The sequence below is a fragment of the Phocoena phocoena genome, chromosome 7 (genome assembly GCF_963924675.1).
Source record: "Phocoena phocoena chromosome 7, mPhoPho1.1, whole genome shotgun sequence".
NCBI lineage: Eukaryota > Metazoa > Chordata > Mammalia > Artiodactyla > Phocoenidae > Phocoena > Phocoena phocoena.
Genome location: NC_089225.1, coordinates 112,580,595 through 112,596,169, shown reverse-complemented (window position 1 = coordinate 112,596,169; position 15,575 = coordinate 112,580,595). Strand labels below are relative to the sequence as shown.

General features: G+C 61.9%; 1 protein-coding gene across 1 annotated transcript; it reads right to left on the bottom strand.

Annotated features, from left to right (window-relative positions):
* Positions 1-832: 832 nt before the first annotated feature.
* ERFE (erythroferrone) lies at positions 833-9,255 on the bottom strand. The gene is made up of 9 exons (XM_065881154.1): positions 9,085-9,255; positions 8,508-8,528; positions 6,556-6,678; positions 4,868-4,970; positions 3,394-3,650; positions 3,213-3,321; positions 3,028-3,118; positions 2,188-2,266; positions 833-931 (listed from the first exon to the last, which is right to left on the bottom strand). Exons 1-9 carry the CDS (start codon positions 9,253-9,255, stop codon positions 833-835), a joined length of 1,053 nt encoding a protein of 350 aa, XP_065737226.1.
* Positions 9,256-15,575: the final 6,320 nt, after the last annotated feature.

Below are 15,575 nucleotides of genomic sequence, written 5' to 3'. Positions count from 1 at the left end.
GAGCCTGTCAGCTTGTGGGAAGCGTCCGCTTCATCCGTGCAGGTGGGCAGGCAGGGCCTGGCCGCCCCTGACCTGCAAGGGTGTTCTAGCTCTTTCACCTGGTGGGTGGATCCGAGCAGTGAGCCAGGGCCGCAAGGGGGTGGGCAAGGGGCCCTCATCCTCGAGAGGGTCTGTGACGGAGGGGGAGGGTGCAGCTCCTATGTGGAAAGGCTGGGTGAGCGTGCAAGTGACCTTGCACATGTCACAAGTGAAAACAGCTCCAGACTGTCACTGTCCCTTGTCAGCCCCCATCCAGTGTCTCTGGTGCCTGAGGCTGCTATGCCCCGGGGCCACAAGGAGAGGCTTGGGCCCCGTGGTCCCTGCAGGCTAAAGGCAGGGCTGGGAGAGGGGCAGGTGGGGACCAGGCAGGCTGGGCGGCCTCTGCCCTCTGTCCTGGCACTCCCAGCAGGCAGCCCGTGAGAACACTAAGAAAGATGGAAAAGGTGGGGCTGGGCCACAGCAACAAAGCTGAGGCTGCCGGGGCCACTGGGGCCAGGAGGGGCCCAGGTCTGCAGCTGGGGAGGGACAAAGCACGTGCTCCTGGGCACGCTGAAACGTCTCCCCTTTAACTTAAGCTGGCATCCTGAAATCATTCCCAGTCTGGGACTGCCAGTTTGCGTGTCACCTCCCCGGGCTGCCTGTAGTGGCATCTCTGGGTTGAACTGCGGTGGCCAGTGTGGGCAGTTCGGCGGCCTCCCTCCTGCGTGTGGCCCCCGCCACTCCGCCACGGCCCCGAGATTGTTCGCACTCCTGCTCCGTTTGCCCGGCGAGAGGGAGAGCCTGGGGTGGCCGGTCATACACCGAGGAGGACAGCACTGAAGTGGGAGCCGCCGCGCACCGTGAGGGAGGAGCTGCTGGCATTGTCCAGGAAGACGGAGGTGTACTGCCCCACCTGCGGGGAAGGTCAGCGTCAGCCTGGATGCCGCCGGCCTGCAGGTGCGCCCATCACACACCATGCCCGCCCCGCCCCGCCCAAGGACAGGAGCGAGGGCCGCAGGCCTTGCCCTCAAACCCAGCACCCCTGACGCCTGGTCTAGTGCCTCCTCCCCAGCTCCATCAGCCCCGGCACCAATGGGCTCCCTGTAGCGCGTGTGCAGGGGAGCAAGCCTCTGCTCAGGGCCAGGGCGGGGCTCGAGCGTCAAACAGTTCCCTCTGCGGCACTCGAAGCCTGAAAGCGTGCTGAACTCACGTGTGACGGTGCCCCTTCCCCCCACAGGCCTGGCCACTGACCCATTTGGTAGAGCCACGGTCGGACTGGTACTCTGCCTGGCTACTCCGAATGTGGTCCAGGCATCAGCAGGGTCACATCCCCAGATGTGAGCTGGGAACTCCCAGAGATGCAGAATCTGGGCATTTGCATCTGAAGGCCCCAGGCGCGCCGTGTGCCATCTGAGTTCACGCAGCAGTGCCAGGGACCAGACCTCTAAACGCCTTCCAGCAACCACAGCCGCCTGCAGCCACAGCCTGGCCTCCAATCCTGGCTTTGCTGTGCGAGCTTGGGCAAATTACTTAACGCTTCTGTGCCCTAGTTCCCTTATTTGTAAACAGGGGAATGATATTTTCTACCTCAAAGTGCTCTGAGTAATGGGTAATTGATGTTAAGTGCTCAGAACGGGCCTGGCCTAGTTAGTGCTATTTACATGTGAGCTTTATTCCGCACATCTGTACCTAAATTTTTCTTTCTTAGGAAATCTCGTCTTTTCATCAGTTTCTCAAGCCCTTGCCCAAATCCCCACAGTTCTAGGAAGAGACTGTCAGTTGGGGTTTTGTGCAGGAAGTAACTGCGTCTGCTTCCCGAAGTCCCAATGGGCCAGGGGGTCGTGATGTCATCCTGGGCAAGGAGCTCATCTCTGTCACTGCCCCCCGCCCCGTTGCCCACTGAGTCCCTTCCGAAGGGCTCGTTACGGCCAGAAGCACCAGTCCTCAATGTGGGGGGGGCCAGGTCTGGGGAAAGGAGCCCCGGTCTCGGCCTGGCTCTGCCTGGACTAGCGGGAGTGCTCTGTGCCGCCCTGACCCTTGCCCGGGCCTGGAGGCTGAGGGCACTGCACCCAGAGCTCTGAGCACCCACCAGCACCCCTCCCTGCCCAGTCACCCCCACGGCTGTGTCCAGGTGGCCCCCCCCCCCATAGCTGAGCCTGCCCCACACACCTGCAGATACAGAACGCCGTTGACCGAGATGGTGAAGAACTCACTGCTGCTCTGCAGCCCCATGACAGCCTCCAGGGAGCTGCAGCCAAAACAGAAAGAGGGTGGGCCTGAGACCCCTGCCCCGGAACCACCAAGTGCACCCACAATGTGCTCACAGTCACCGCAGCGCCCGACACCCAGCAAAGTGCCCTGAGAACGGCTGTCTTAGCCAGGGCTTCTGGTGGAGGTGGCATCTGAACTGGGTCCCCAAGAGGAGTAAGGACAGGCTCCACAGGGCTGAAGGTGTGCCGTGAGGGCCGGGCAGCAAATCCTGGCTCTGATGGGAAGCGAGACACTGGCCGGTGCAGCTGGAGGTGCGGGGCTGGCAGCAGTGAGGCTGGGTTCAGGCCAATCGGTGCAGGGCTTTCCAAACCAGAGTGAGAAGATTTGAACTTCACCCATGCATGCCTTCTGCAACCGCTGTGGAGCACCTGCTCTCTGCCTGGGCTGTTGTGGGTGCTGGGGACACTGAAGGAGCAGCCCTGCCCTCCCGGACCAGCAAGAGACGGGAAGCTGGACAAGTTCACGGAGAAGGGCTGGGAGAGAGCCTGGGGAGGGTCCGCACAGACTGGTCAGGACAGGCCTGGGGACGCGACGTTGGCGCCTCGGGTCGCCGGATGGGAGTCAGTCCCCTGTGGGGGGCGGACTGAGCAGGGGCTGGGGCGGGCCGGGCCCCCACGTCCCGGGTCGGGGTTCAGGGAGCGCGCACCAGGGCGGGAGGAACGCCTGATGGTAGCCGGGGGAGAGCCCCGAGGGAGGAGGCGGGCGCCCGGGCTGCGCGCCCTGCCCGCGCCCACTCACGCGTGGTGCTGGCACCGGGACTGGATGCAGATGAGCAGGCGCAGGCGGTCCCGGGGGCGCGGCGGCGCGCGTCTCGTCTGCTCCGCCAGCGCTGCGGGGAAGGCACGGGGGCGGTCACCGGGCGGCGGGAACCAAGCGCGGCGGGGCGCCACCCCCCCAGGCCCCGCCCCAGCCCCGGGCCTCACCCACGTGCAGCGTGGCGGCGAGCGCGTAGAAGCCGGCGACGGGCGCCGTGTACTGGCCGCTGGTCACGTTCAGGCCCGGGCCGCGGCGGAAGGCGCCCTCGGCGTTGGGCTGCGGGCGCACGGACGGTCACCCCGAGCCCGCCGCGCCCGCCGCGCCCCGGCCGCCCCGGCCCGGACTCACCACGTAGTAGACGCCGAGCTCGTGTAGCGCGCGCCGCTCCACCGACGCGTCCCGGCGCAGGCGGCAGTGGAAGGCGGCCTCGATGCGCGGCGCCCGTGGACCCGGGGCCAGGGGCGCAGCCAGCAGCGCCAGCGCGCCCGCGCCCCCCGCCGCCGCCTCGTCGTCGTCCTCCTCGTCCTCCGCGGGGACGGCCGGCACCGCGGCGGGGCCGCGCGGGCGGGGCTCAGGCTCCGCGCACTCGCGTGTGCGCACCGCGCCTGACACAGAGCGAGCGGTGGCCGCGCTGGGACCACCTCGCTCGCCCTTCCGTGTCCCGCCCGGACCCCTTCCCCAAACCCGGGCGCTGCTGAGAGCGCGGGGTACCATTACCGGTTACCCCGGAACCGCGCGCCGGGCGCACGCAGTCGGGCCTGGCGGGTCTTCGGAAACTGCCTCCTGATCCTGCGGCTGCACCTGTTTCCTTTCACGCTTTGGCTACCGGGAAGCTCAGGGCTGATTCACCCAGGACCCTCGTTCTCCTGCTTCACCTGCCTGTCCTACTGCTTCTTCCCCCTTCCCGCTGCTGTTTCTTCTCTGTTTACATTTTTGTTGTATCAGGGAATGCAATAGTTTAAGCCAGACTGGTCATTTTTGAAAAGAAGTTGGGTATAAATAAATAATTTTGCAGCTCTATTGCACATAATATGGAGGTTCTTCAGCCGCTGAAGCTGGCCTATTTAAATGAACAGTACATTAAATTGAAGGGGGAGAGACTCAGTAGCTCTTCACAATGACATTATCTAGTCAATAGCGTGAGCTGCGACTCGGCAGCTGGCCACAGTGCAGGGACACCGCCCTCGGTGCCGGAGCCCCGCTCAGCGCTGCTCTCTCCGCCTGCGGCCTCCAGCGGCTGCCCCATCCTCCTCCCTGTGCTGCCCCCAGACACCATCCTCCTTGCCCCGTGAGGGCGGCCTCCTGGTGCCCTCCCATGCGGCTCTGAGGCCGGCGGCAGAGATCTGTCAGGAGAAGAGGCGGGGGCACAGGTGATCAGGGGGTAGAAGGGGGCCTGTGTTACTGGGCTGAGCCTCCGATCTCCCTGGTGTCTCTGCAGGGATCAGAGGAGCACTTTACAAGCTTACGGGGCCCTGAGCCCCCCCTGACAGTCCCCACCTGGGGGGCACGGGCTTAGATCTCTCAGCCTTTGCTAGGCTCACCGGACTCGCAGGTGGGGCATGGATGCTGGTCCCCAGGCCCCTGCTGAACACCGAGTGGCCAAGTCCACCTTCCTCTGGAAGCCACCTCCTCACCACGCTCCTCCCACCTCCCCCGCAATCTCCCGACCCACGGCCTTGACCCAGGCCAGCACCAGAGCAGAAGCCTCCTTGGGATACCGGTCAACAGACAAAGGTCTAGTCCACCTCAGCTCCTCCAGGATGCCCTCCCCGGCCCTGCTCACACCGGGGGTGCAGTGGGTGGGGTGGGTGCCCTTCCCTACCTTTCAGCAGCAGCTGGAACTCTTTCAGCAGGACCTCAGGTGGGGTGATGGGGCCCGGGAGGCCCTGGGGGCCGGGGGGCCCTGGGGGACCTGGCAGACCGAGCTGAAAGAGAAGCTTGACGGTGAAGACATCTGAACAGGCAGGCTGGGGACCACGGGCACCCCCTCTGCAAGCTCTTGCCACTGAGCCTGGCAAGGGAGGGGGGGTGGGGTCCTGCTTTGACCCCTGGGGTGGAGGTCAGCCTCCAGGGCCTCCGATTCGCCTGAGGAGGCAGTGAAAGCTGCAGGCACAGGGCCTCAGGGTGGTGGGGCCCCTGGGGGCAGGGCTGGGGGGAGGAAAGTGCACAAACGGGGAAGCAGAGGGCTGCAGCCCAGCCCCGGGGCTGGATTTCCTGATGGAGGGAAAAGGGGAGGGAGGAACACGCCAGGCTGCTTTCGACTCTCAAGGTCTGTCTCGGCAGCAGTTGGCAAGCCCTCCCTGTGCCTGGCCCAGCACCGGGGCCTGGGGTCCTCAAGGAGCCCTCACTGGGCTGGGTTGGTACCCACCCAGGAGCAAGGAAGTCCCCTGCAAGGAGGAGCCTGGGGGAGCCCCCAGCTCAGCGTCGGGGGTGACGGGTCAGGCCATGGTGACAGCCCAGCAGCCCGGCTGCCTCAGGCTCAGAGCCCGGCACTCGGTCACTGGGTCAGATCTGGGGCAGGGTGAGGCCCGAACTCAGCATGGGCAGCACCGCCGTGACCAGAGTGCTCACCCCAGGGGACACAGCCCTCTTCGGGGCTCAAGGTAAGAGTCAGCCATCAGGACCAGGTGCCAGGTCCCTGCCAGGCTGAATGAGAGTGGGGGCCAGCAGCTGCCAGGGCCCCCATGTCCCCCAGCCACTAGGAACCAGACCGTGCCACCCCAGCCCGCCTGTAGGCCCCTCCAGCTTGGTCCCTGACGGCCCTACCAGGCCAAACCAGGCCTCCCGTGCCAGGATGCAGAGGGGAGAGAAAGCGGGGAGCCAGTGAGGCTGCCTGGCATTCCAGGCGTGCAGGGTAAATGGTTGGAACAGGCCCCAAACTCAGGGTCACTAGGCCCCAGCTTGACAGTTCTGTGCCCTCTGGCCCAAGGGTGAGGGTCTCTGCTTGTCGGAACTGCTCAAGGTGTCCAGGGGGAGCCAGTGAGGGGTGTGGGGTGGTGGTGGTGGACTTGGGGTTTGGGGAAAGGCCCGTGGGTGGGGGCTCACACACACACACCCACACACACACACCCAAGACACACACACCCAGGACACACACACCCAAGACACACCCAGGACACACACACACACACACCCAAGACACATACACCCAGGACACACACACACCCGAGGACACACACACCCCAGGACACACACACACACACACCAGGACACACACACACACACACACACACCCAGGACACATACACCCCAGGACACACACACACGCACACACCAGGACATACACACCCGAGGACACACACACCCCAGGACACACACACACACACCAGGACACATACACACACACACACCCAGGACACACACACACACCCAGGACACACACACACACACACACACACCCCAGGACACACACACACACACCCCAGGACACACACACACACACCAGGACACACACACACACACCCAGGACACACACACACACGCAACACTGGCTGGGGCTCCAGGGCTCACCTTCAACTTCTTGGCTTTGCCTCTGCTCCCCTTCTTGCCGTTGGCGCCCTTGTCACCCTGCCTCACGAAGAGCATCCAGGCATCTCGCGGATCGATGCCGCGCACTTGCTCCACGGGGGGCTCCTGGAACGTGGCGGCCATCAGCTGGTCTGCCTCCCCTGACGCTTTGCAGGAGGTCACTGTGCAGGACTGGCCTCCGGCAGCCTCGGGCCCATCACTGCGCCCTCCAAGACAGCACAGCCCCGGCCCTCAGCCCCGCGGAGGACGACCCCTGGGGAACAGGCCACTCCACAGCCTGGACTTTGCGGGAGAAGAGGCCCCTGGGCACGGGTGCGTGGGAATCGGGCTCTGCTGGGCCACCAGGCCTGTCCCGGCTTCCGTCCCGGGAGCTGCAGTGAATGCACCTTCCTGGGAGTCGGAGAATCAGACCACCGGCTCCACGGGTGCTCAGGCAGGGGCCCCCGACTACCAGCAGGCCCCCCGACCAAGCCCGATGGTCCGAAGTTCCAGGGAGGCCAATTTCAGCCCTCAGGGATGTGAAGCCTACAGTCCAGTGCGGTTAGGGGGACCGGGGTAGGGGGGTGTCCAGCACTGAGATATGACTCCAGGCGCCTGCACGGCAAGTGACACCACTCATCTGCCTCAGGACTTCTGAGATGCGTGACCTAAGCAAGGACAGTGATGGTTCCAGAAATGTCCATTCGCCTTCATGGTGCGTTCTGACTAGTCCTGACATGGAGGAGAGTTCCAGGAGGTACCTTGCAGGGAGAGGCCCTTGGCCCTCCGGGCAGTGGGCCTCGCACAGTCTGAGCTCCAGGCAGTGCTGCCAGCTGGAACGGAAACTGGCTCCAGAGGGCTTAGATGAGGTCATGGGTGCCGACTCCGGTGACTGATGGAAGGACCCTGGGATCTTGGAGCCACCAGGCCCTTTCGTCAGAGGCAGACTCAGTGGTCTGGCAGCCCCTCTGCAAGGATCTGGGGCTTCCCATCAGGAGCCAGTGTGCTGTGATGGGGACGGGCTTCTGTGATGGAGGAGCCTGGGAAGCCTCGGAAAGGCCTCAGAGTGCCTGGGGCTTCCCCACATCTCCCTGGGTGCTGGGCCCCGCGAGGCACCCCCCGACTGCTTCCTCTCCACGGACACCAGGACCTGTGGCCTCACTTCACGGCCTCACGCTGCCCTCAGTGGAAACACGTGGCAGGAGGATTCTACATGGGCTGGATGGTGTGCCACACTGGCCCTCCAGCTGGACTAGTAGCCTGTGGAAGGACTCAGACCCCAGTTTGGTTTGGGGAACTGAAACAGGTGGGACAACGTTGGTCTGGGGATCTGGGAGATGGGCCTGCAGCAGTATGGGTGGGTATCTGGCAACTGCCCTGGCCGACTGAAGTCTCCAGCCTCCAGGGGCTCTCAGAAAGGAGCCTCCATGGACCCAAGGAGGGTCCAAGGCCAGAACCCCACCTGGAAGCACGTGAAGCCCCCTCTGCTTCCTGGCCACCACAGCCCAACATCTGGCAACCCTGCCCCCCAGGGGTTGTGGTTGGCTGGCTGGGTAGGGTTTGCCTTCAGTCCATGGGAAGTGGCCGGAGGTGATGGGAACGAGGGCTTCGGGGAGGCCCTTCCCAGGGGGCAGGCAGGGCTGGCCGACACCTCCACCTGTCTTTAATGGGGGTGTTCTTTAGTGGAGGCATCACGGTTCCCAGAGTGATGCTGAGAGCAGAGGTGCAGGCTTGAGGTCCCAGCAAGGCTCTGCTCTTTGCACTGCCCACAGGCATCTTCAGAAAAAAGAAACTCAAAGCTCTTTCCCCGACGGCCCTCGCCTCCCTGTCTGAAAGGCCCCACCCACACTGAGGGCCCCTCTGAAGGCCCCAATTCCCCAGCCTCCTCCAACCTGAGCACCCTTTTGTGTAGCAAGGGAAGGAAGAAGCAGGCTGAGCCAGAAATCACACGTCACTGGGGGCCCGGCACCCCACCCCTTTCTCCCCTGCACCCTCCCCAGCCGGCAGGAAGGCAGTTTTTGTTTTCCAGAGAGACTTGCACCAAACAGATTGGGGGCAGGGGTGGGGTGCGGTGGTGGTCAGTAACTTGCTCACACTTTTACAAATACGTTCTTCCCATTTCAGGAGAATGAAGTTATTTACACTTTACTCACTTCCCAACGCAGAAGTCCCCAAAGAAAAGGCATTTCCCCCGGTCTGGTAGAACTTTGCTTCAATGCCAAAGAACAACCCCAAAAGCCAAGGTCACGGCTGGCCTTAAGGCGCCCGTGGGGAGGTGCAGTGAGGTGGCGACCAGACCTCCTGGGCCTGCCCCGCAAGCTAAACGTTTTTCTGCCCACTTCACAAAGGAGGACACCCAAGCCAGCCCAGGTCCCCGCTCGCGGCGCCGCGCTCCCCACCGCCCCGGAAGCAAGCGCCCTCCGCCTCCGGGGCGCCCTGGAGCTCAGGAGGTGCGGGCTCCGGGTGGGGAAGCTGAGGCCCGGAGGTCTCTGGGGCGCTGGGGCCCGGTCGAGTAGTCGGGCGGCGTCTTACCTGCGGGCTGGCGGCCGACCCCGCGGGCAGCTCGTTCCCGGGAGGCGGCTCTTCGCGGGCGCGGCTCCCCGAGGGCTCGCCGGGCTCTGGGGAGCCGAGGCCCGCGGCGGCGGCCAGCAGGCCCGCGTACGCGAGCATCAGGGCTCCGGCAGGACAGCAGGCGGGGGCCATGCGGGTGGCGGGTCCCTCTCTCCTCCGAGCGCTGCGTCTGGGACTCGCCCTCCGGCTCCGCGCCTTATAACGCGCTTGAATCCCCCGCGTCGCCCGGAGAGCGCGCATCACCGCCGGCGCCCCCTCCCGGCTCCCGCGCGCGCTGCAGCCGCGGGGGCGGGGGGGGCGGTGCGGGGAGGGAAGGGGGCGCTGCGGGGCGGGGCACGCGTTAGGAAAGGGGGCGCGGGGTCGAGGGAGGCAGTACAGGGGAGGCAGGGGGCTCGGAGAGCGCTGGCTGGCGGTGGCCTGAGCGCCCCCTGCTGTCGAGCGCGCTTCCGCCCCAGCTGGGGGCCCCCGGTCCCTCCTGCGCTCTGTCCCGCGCTTCTGCTTGGCGGGGAGCCCGGACGCCCCTTCTCCCGACCCGGGGCATCCCTCTCCCCTCCCTATCCCGCGCGTCTTCTGCGGGGACCTCGAGACGCCTCCTCCCCATTCTCCCGGCCGCGCCCTGCGTGTTGGATTGAGCACATCGGAGCGCGAAGACCGTCAGGGTCCCTCCTTGGAGTCCTTTTACCAGGCGGCGGCCCCACCCTTCAGAGGCAGCCTTCTCCCCAGGGCTGGGGCGCCCTGAGGTCAGGGATGGGCTCTTCCTCCCCAGCAGGGCGCACCTGCAGGGGCCTCCGGGGGCGGCGGTGGGGCACGGAGCAAATCTACAGCCGGGGACAGGCGCCCTGCACTGAAGCGGGCGCCCTGAGGCCTGGACTGGGAGGATTGAGCCCAATCTCGACCTGGGGGCCGGGGGTGGGGTGGGGCGGGGCGGTGGGCCGATCCGACCCGGGACCACATTACCCGCAGCCCACCAGGATCAGCGCAGGGCACGCCGCGGGCACAGGTGGACCAGGCCCTGCAGGCCTGGGGTCCAGGCTTCTCCCGGAAAAGAGCAGCCCCTTGACTCTTCCCTGGGCTGTTTGTTCTATCACCTGCGCGTCGCCTCTCCACCCCTACCGTCCACTCCGCCCACACCCCGCCCCGACTGCCTGCCGAGGCTGGCGCTCCAGACTCTCCTGTGTCCCTTCCCGAGGGGCCTGAACCTGGTGGGTAAACAATGCATTTTATTCAGGGGGTTCAAGGGAAGGGCACAGCTGAGGATTGCACCTTACAAGGGCCTGCCACCCTCACAAGGGATGATTTCCACCTCTTCTGAGAAGAGGGGGGACCTCCCCCTGTCCTGTTTAAGAGGGTGGGTCCACCAATTTCAGCAAGTGCGGCCAGGGCCTGGGGGAGGGGCTGGGGGTCATCCTCAGTCAGGGCCTCACCGCATCGCCTGCGGTCTTCCCCACCCCTGCACTGTTTCCAGGGGACAGGAAACACTTAATACTTTCGAAAAAGCCTGGTATTAGATGTTAATTTTTCCCTGTGATTCTGCCTCTTTTCCTGTAGGATGGGGGGATGGTGGTAGTTTTGGGGGGGTTTAAAGAGAAAAACACCCTTCCCACCCTGAGAATATGTCCCCGCCAGGGTGTGTCCTACAGACTTACTCTATGAGACTTACTGAAAGGCAAATTAGAACTGCAGAGGAGTTCTGTCTTTATCTTTATACAATTTGGGGGGAAAATTATCAGTGGAATGAAAAAACTGAAATTCCTCTAGAAATTGCAGCTCTCCAAGGAGATATTTGAGAAATACTTACTGGCTTTTATAATACATACTCAATAAACTATATGAACTTATTCCATCGGCAACCATTTGCTACAAATAAGGCCATTTGCTCCAAAATTTGTAGATGGTGTTGCCAGAAGGTTCTCAAAGAATTCAGGACTTCTTGGGTGGCTTCTCATTTCTGGTCCCACAAGGAACATCTGTTAGGAAGCCGGGCATTGGAACTTTGTAATGACATGTGTGTGTGTGTGTGCTGGGCGTGTGCTTCAGCGTTAGGTATTAAAATTTTGTTCACTTTCATTTTGTGGGGGAGACTTCATCTGGGACCATGGGATGCCAAGTGTGGGGTGTTTTCATCGTTGAAACCCACAGTCCGCTGGCAGAGGGGGGCTTCTGTCCTCAGGAGATGCAGCTCTGTGAACAGTACCTTCATGTTTCTGAAAAAGCTTGTCCACATCCAGCACCTCATTCACTTCTCACTGGTCAGCCCAGCGAGATGAGGGTTCGCTAGGGACTCACAGCCTGGGCTCGGGCTGGGGCCGGGCTGGGCCCTCAGGCGCCCTGGGCATGGTCACATCTTCACAGCCACGTGTTTTGCCCATCAGGGTCCTGCCTATTCTTGCTGATGAACTTGAAGGTTATTGAAAATACAGCTCTGTCTTTTCCCTGAGACGGGAACCCCTTAGGTGTGGGGTTTCCTATGGGGGTCTGGCTGTGAGCGAGGCCCAGGGAAAAGTGTACGGCTGCCACTCTTGAACCACGGGGCTCATCACGAGCTTTCCCTTCCTGGGGGGATGGAAGTCCAAGGGGGCAGCCCGACGTGGTGGGAAAGGGGCTCCACCTGGGCTCTGCCCCTCACCTGAGGGTGGCCGGCCTGTCCTTGAGCTCCTTGGAGTCTCAGCTTCCTTGGCTGAGAGCTGGGATTAATGCACGTGTCCTCAGGGCCTGCTCTAGGAGGAGCTGAGTCCATGGCAGGTCCCGTGTGGAGCCACGAGCGAGGCCTGCTTGCCTTCCAGGCTGCCTGAGCAGTGAGGGTCATCACATCACATCATGGGGGCGCGGAGGGTAGGTGCCCTCAGACCTACCTGAAGACAGAGGCCTTGGGCCGTGGAGGCCATGGCAGAGCATGGTCAGAGCCGCGGGTCTGCTCAGCAAACCTGGTCCTCACACGGCCCTCTGAGGCTTTGGAGGAGGCACACCTCAGGGCCTTTAGGCACTCATCCCCCGAAGCCTCAGTTTGCTGCTCTGTACAATGGGCGCAATAACAGGGGGACGTGTGGGGAGGGAGGGACCAGATTTGGGTCACGTGATCCTTAAGATAGTCTTGTGACACCATTTCCAAAGCACAGTCGGGAGCCCCAGTCCTCACAAGGCCAGCATTGAGGACAGGAGCTGTTGCTATGTGAAAAACAGTTATTTTCCCAAACAGTGAACAGTCCTCATGATGTCATAGGCCTGCCAGAGGCCCCAAATCAGATCCGTTCTGGTGCTGTGCAGCCTCCAGTAACCCTCTCCGGAGGTGATGACACAGCCTGGCCGTGGGGCAGGAGAGCACAGAGGGCTGGGGCCTTCAGGTGGGGCTCCCTGCAGGTTTCTGGGGTCGCATTCCAAAAATGGCCTCTACTCAGAGAAGGGGGGAGCTTAGCAAAGCAGCATGCAGCTCAAGGACCACCACAAACAAGGTTCCGATGGCCCTGGGGGCCCCTTCCACTGCAGCTGCATCCCGTGGGCTCAGAAGTGAGGGTGGCATCTGAGGGTGAGTTAACGGATCCCAGGGAGGGGCAACTGGATGGAGTGGCCGCAGGAGGGAGCGGGCGGGGCTCGAGGCGGCCTCCCCCACGCGCCTTCACGCCTGGCTGAAATCTAATCCTCATTCTTGGGCCCTCATGTCACGGCCTCAGCCCTGGCTTCCCAGCGGCCTGCTGCAGTCAAGCTGTTCCCACTCTTCTCTCTTCCTCCAAAGGAAGGACCTTTGCAGATGAAGTCATGGGAATCAAAGCTCCCTCTGCCCCCCAAAACGATGGGAACCTTGTTGTGTGGCCTCCCGGTATACAGGCGGGCAACCTTTGCTGTCCATCGGAGCTTTCCCAGCATGACATCATCTAATTCTCAAGTCACGTGATTGTCCCCATTGCACAGACAAGGAAACTGAGGCTAGGTCTTGGGATTGGCCTGAGGTCACGGAGCCACCAAATGAAAACTCGTCCAGATCCGGCCCCCGCAGCTTGAGGTCAGTAGCTCTGAAGCCCACAGATTCAGTTCAATTCAATGAACGTTGACTCAGTTCCTGCTGCGTGCTGAGCACAGGGACAAGTGCTGGGAACCTGCACGTACTTCCTGGATGGGACCGTGGGCAACCTCAGGTCTAACGCTCAGGGGAAGCATTCCTTCTCACCTCTCACCAAGAGGGTCTCTTGGGTTATTTTCTGCTAATTGTTTCCATGTTTTCAAGGGATTCATTTTAAAATTAGGCCTTAGCCCGCCTCTCAGCTTCACGCGAGATGGTAGGCTCTCGATGGCTCCGTTTGCCATTGTGGGAAGAAGCACATTCTAAAATGTGATTGCGACCAAGGTAATCCCTAGGACAGTCTATTAGCTTTGAGGACATCACGTTGCCTCCTAGGGTGTTCATGCCAAACAGGCAATTACTTTCTCCATGAAGAGTCTCATCACAGTCTACTCCATTCTTCAATTAATCCGCTTCATGCCCGGCTGCTCTGCTATGTACCTAGTCCTGCACACATAGCAACGGCAGGTACGTTTCAGCCTGAGTGTCCAGCGCTGTGCTAGGCTCTGGGAACCAAAGACGAATGACACAGCCCTGGAGGAGTGGACATCCTTACGCTGTATGTGGCTGAAACCACCCCATTCTTCAGTCACTACCAAAATCCAGGTCGGCACGCATACTTTCCACTGGGCCAACTGGTCAACCAGCCAACTGGTACAGTGGTCTAAATGGACCACAGTGAACCGTCATTTGACCAGTCCGTTTAATTACAAATGTCAGCTGGCTGATTCCAGCAATCCCTGTCCCTGCCTGGCACAGGGAAGATGCTCAGTAATGAAGTGGTCTTGTCTAGGAGGTACTGGAAAATCCAAGTCCAGTGCAAATGTCTAGAAGCATCCCCAGACCCTGGCCCAAAGGGAGGGGACCAAAGGGAGCTTCACCCGGCTCAGCTGTGCTGGGCCCGGCTGCTGAGAGCACTGTGGTCACTGCAGGCAGGGTCTGCTGGAGGTGTCTCAGTCTACCCAACATGGTCTGAGGGAAAGACAGCATGCACCCACCCGGCACACACGAGTATTCTGGAGCGGGGCAGGTGGTCACCTGCCGTGGTCTGAGAGTGGTGGGCATCTGCACGTGTTCCAAAGTTACCTGTTCCCTTTTCTAGATTCTGCACTAGCCCCAAGCCCTCTGATGAGCCTTGATTTCTGGGGGCTTTGGAAAGGGGTGTGGAGGCCTGGATTCTCCATGACCATCCTTGCTTGAATGAGTACATGAGTGTCCATCTTACATGAGAATCTCTTGTGTTTGCTTTGTGTGCTGGAGATCTTGTTTGCCCATCCTTGTGCCCTGTCCACCCCTGTCCACCTGCTCTCTGCCCCTGCAGGCTGGCCACTACAGACTGTGGCAGTGGCCTGTCTTTCCTCTGATTCTGGTTGGGTTTGGCCAGTGGGAGGCACTGGGGGAGTGGCAGTGGCAGTGGCAGTGGCTGCGTTCCTCTAGCAAAGGCCCCAGCTCCTCGGCAGCCCTTTCCCTCTAGCTCCCTTTCTGGGGTCTGCATCTCCTCTGCTCGGCCCTGGAGGCCGAGGGGTGGTGGCAGCTACCCACCGTCGGTAGCCCTGGGAGCTCCTCGAGCCCTTGCTGGGTCCCCCTCAGCCTGCCCACACCTCGGAAATAGCTCATTAAACTATTCTCCATCACTCAACTGGAGGGGCCCGATTCCAGCTCTGCTGATCAGATGAAGGGCGGTTTGGCGCCCCAAAGTTGAGGACAAGGCCCTGGAGTGGGCTATGCTCCCCCACCCCAAGTACTGCCCCCCAGTGCCGTGGGGGCAAGTGGGGCAGAAAGCAGGCCTTCTCCTAGAACACCACCTTTTCAACTACCCATTTGTCATCAAAATAAGTCCACTTCGACACGTTCAGTCTTTGTTTTGAAACAGCACTTTCAATCACTGTCTGGATTGAAAATTCAGAAGATTTTCTTAAGGAAAGATTCAAGGATCCCAGAAACCTTCATCCTCATTTTCACCCAGGCCACCAGCCCACCACGTGTCCTCAGGTGCAGAGAGCAGACACTCAGCAGGCCCCGCTCTGTCTGGGCCCTGGGCCCAACTCAATTCTCCCGTAAGACATGGCTGTGAGGGCTCAGGTCTGGGAGCAAAGTGGATCTGGATCCATAGAAGCTGGAGGGACCAGGGGTTCCTTCCTCAGGACCAGGGATGTCAAAGCTCCCTTGGGTCCCTGATGCCTTCACAGAGGAGCCTGTGGGCTGGTCCTGGAGAGGAAACCTGGGTCCTGAGGGGGTGGGAGGTACCCGAGGCCTCAGCTGCTCGGTGCCAGGCTGGACCCAGAGCTCCCCATCTGGAGCCCTGTGTCCCCTGACGGAGCCTGTGTCAAAGGGGCTGGCCCACAGAGCACCCAGTGGGAGTCCTTCATCATCCCCTTGGCTACAAACTTGGCCTTGT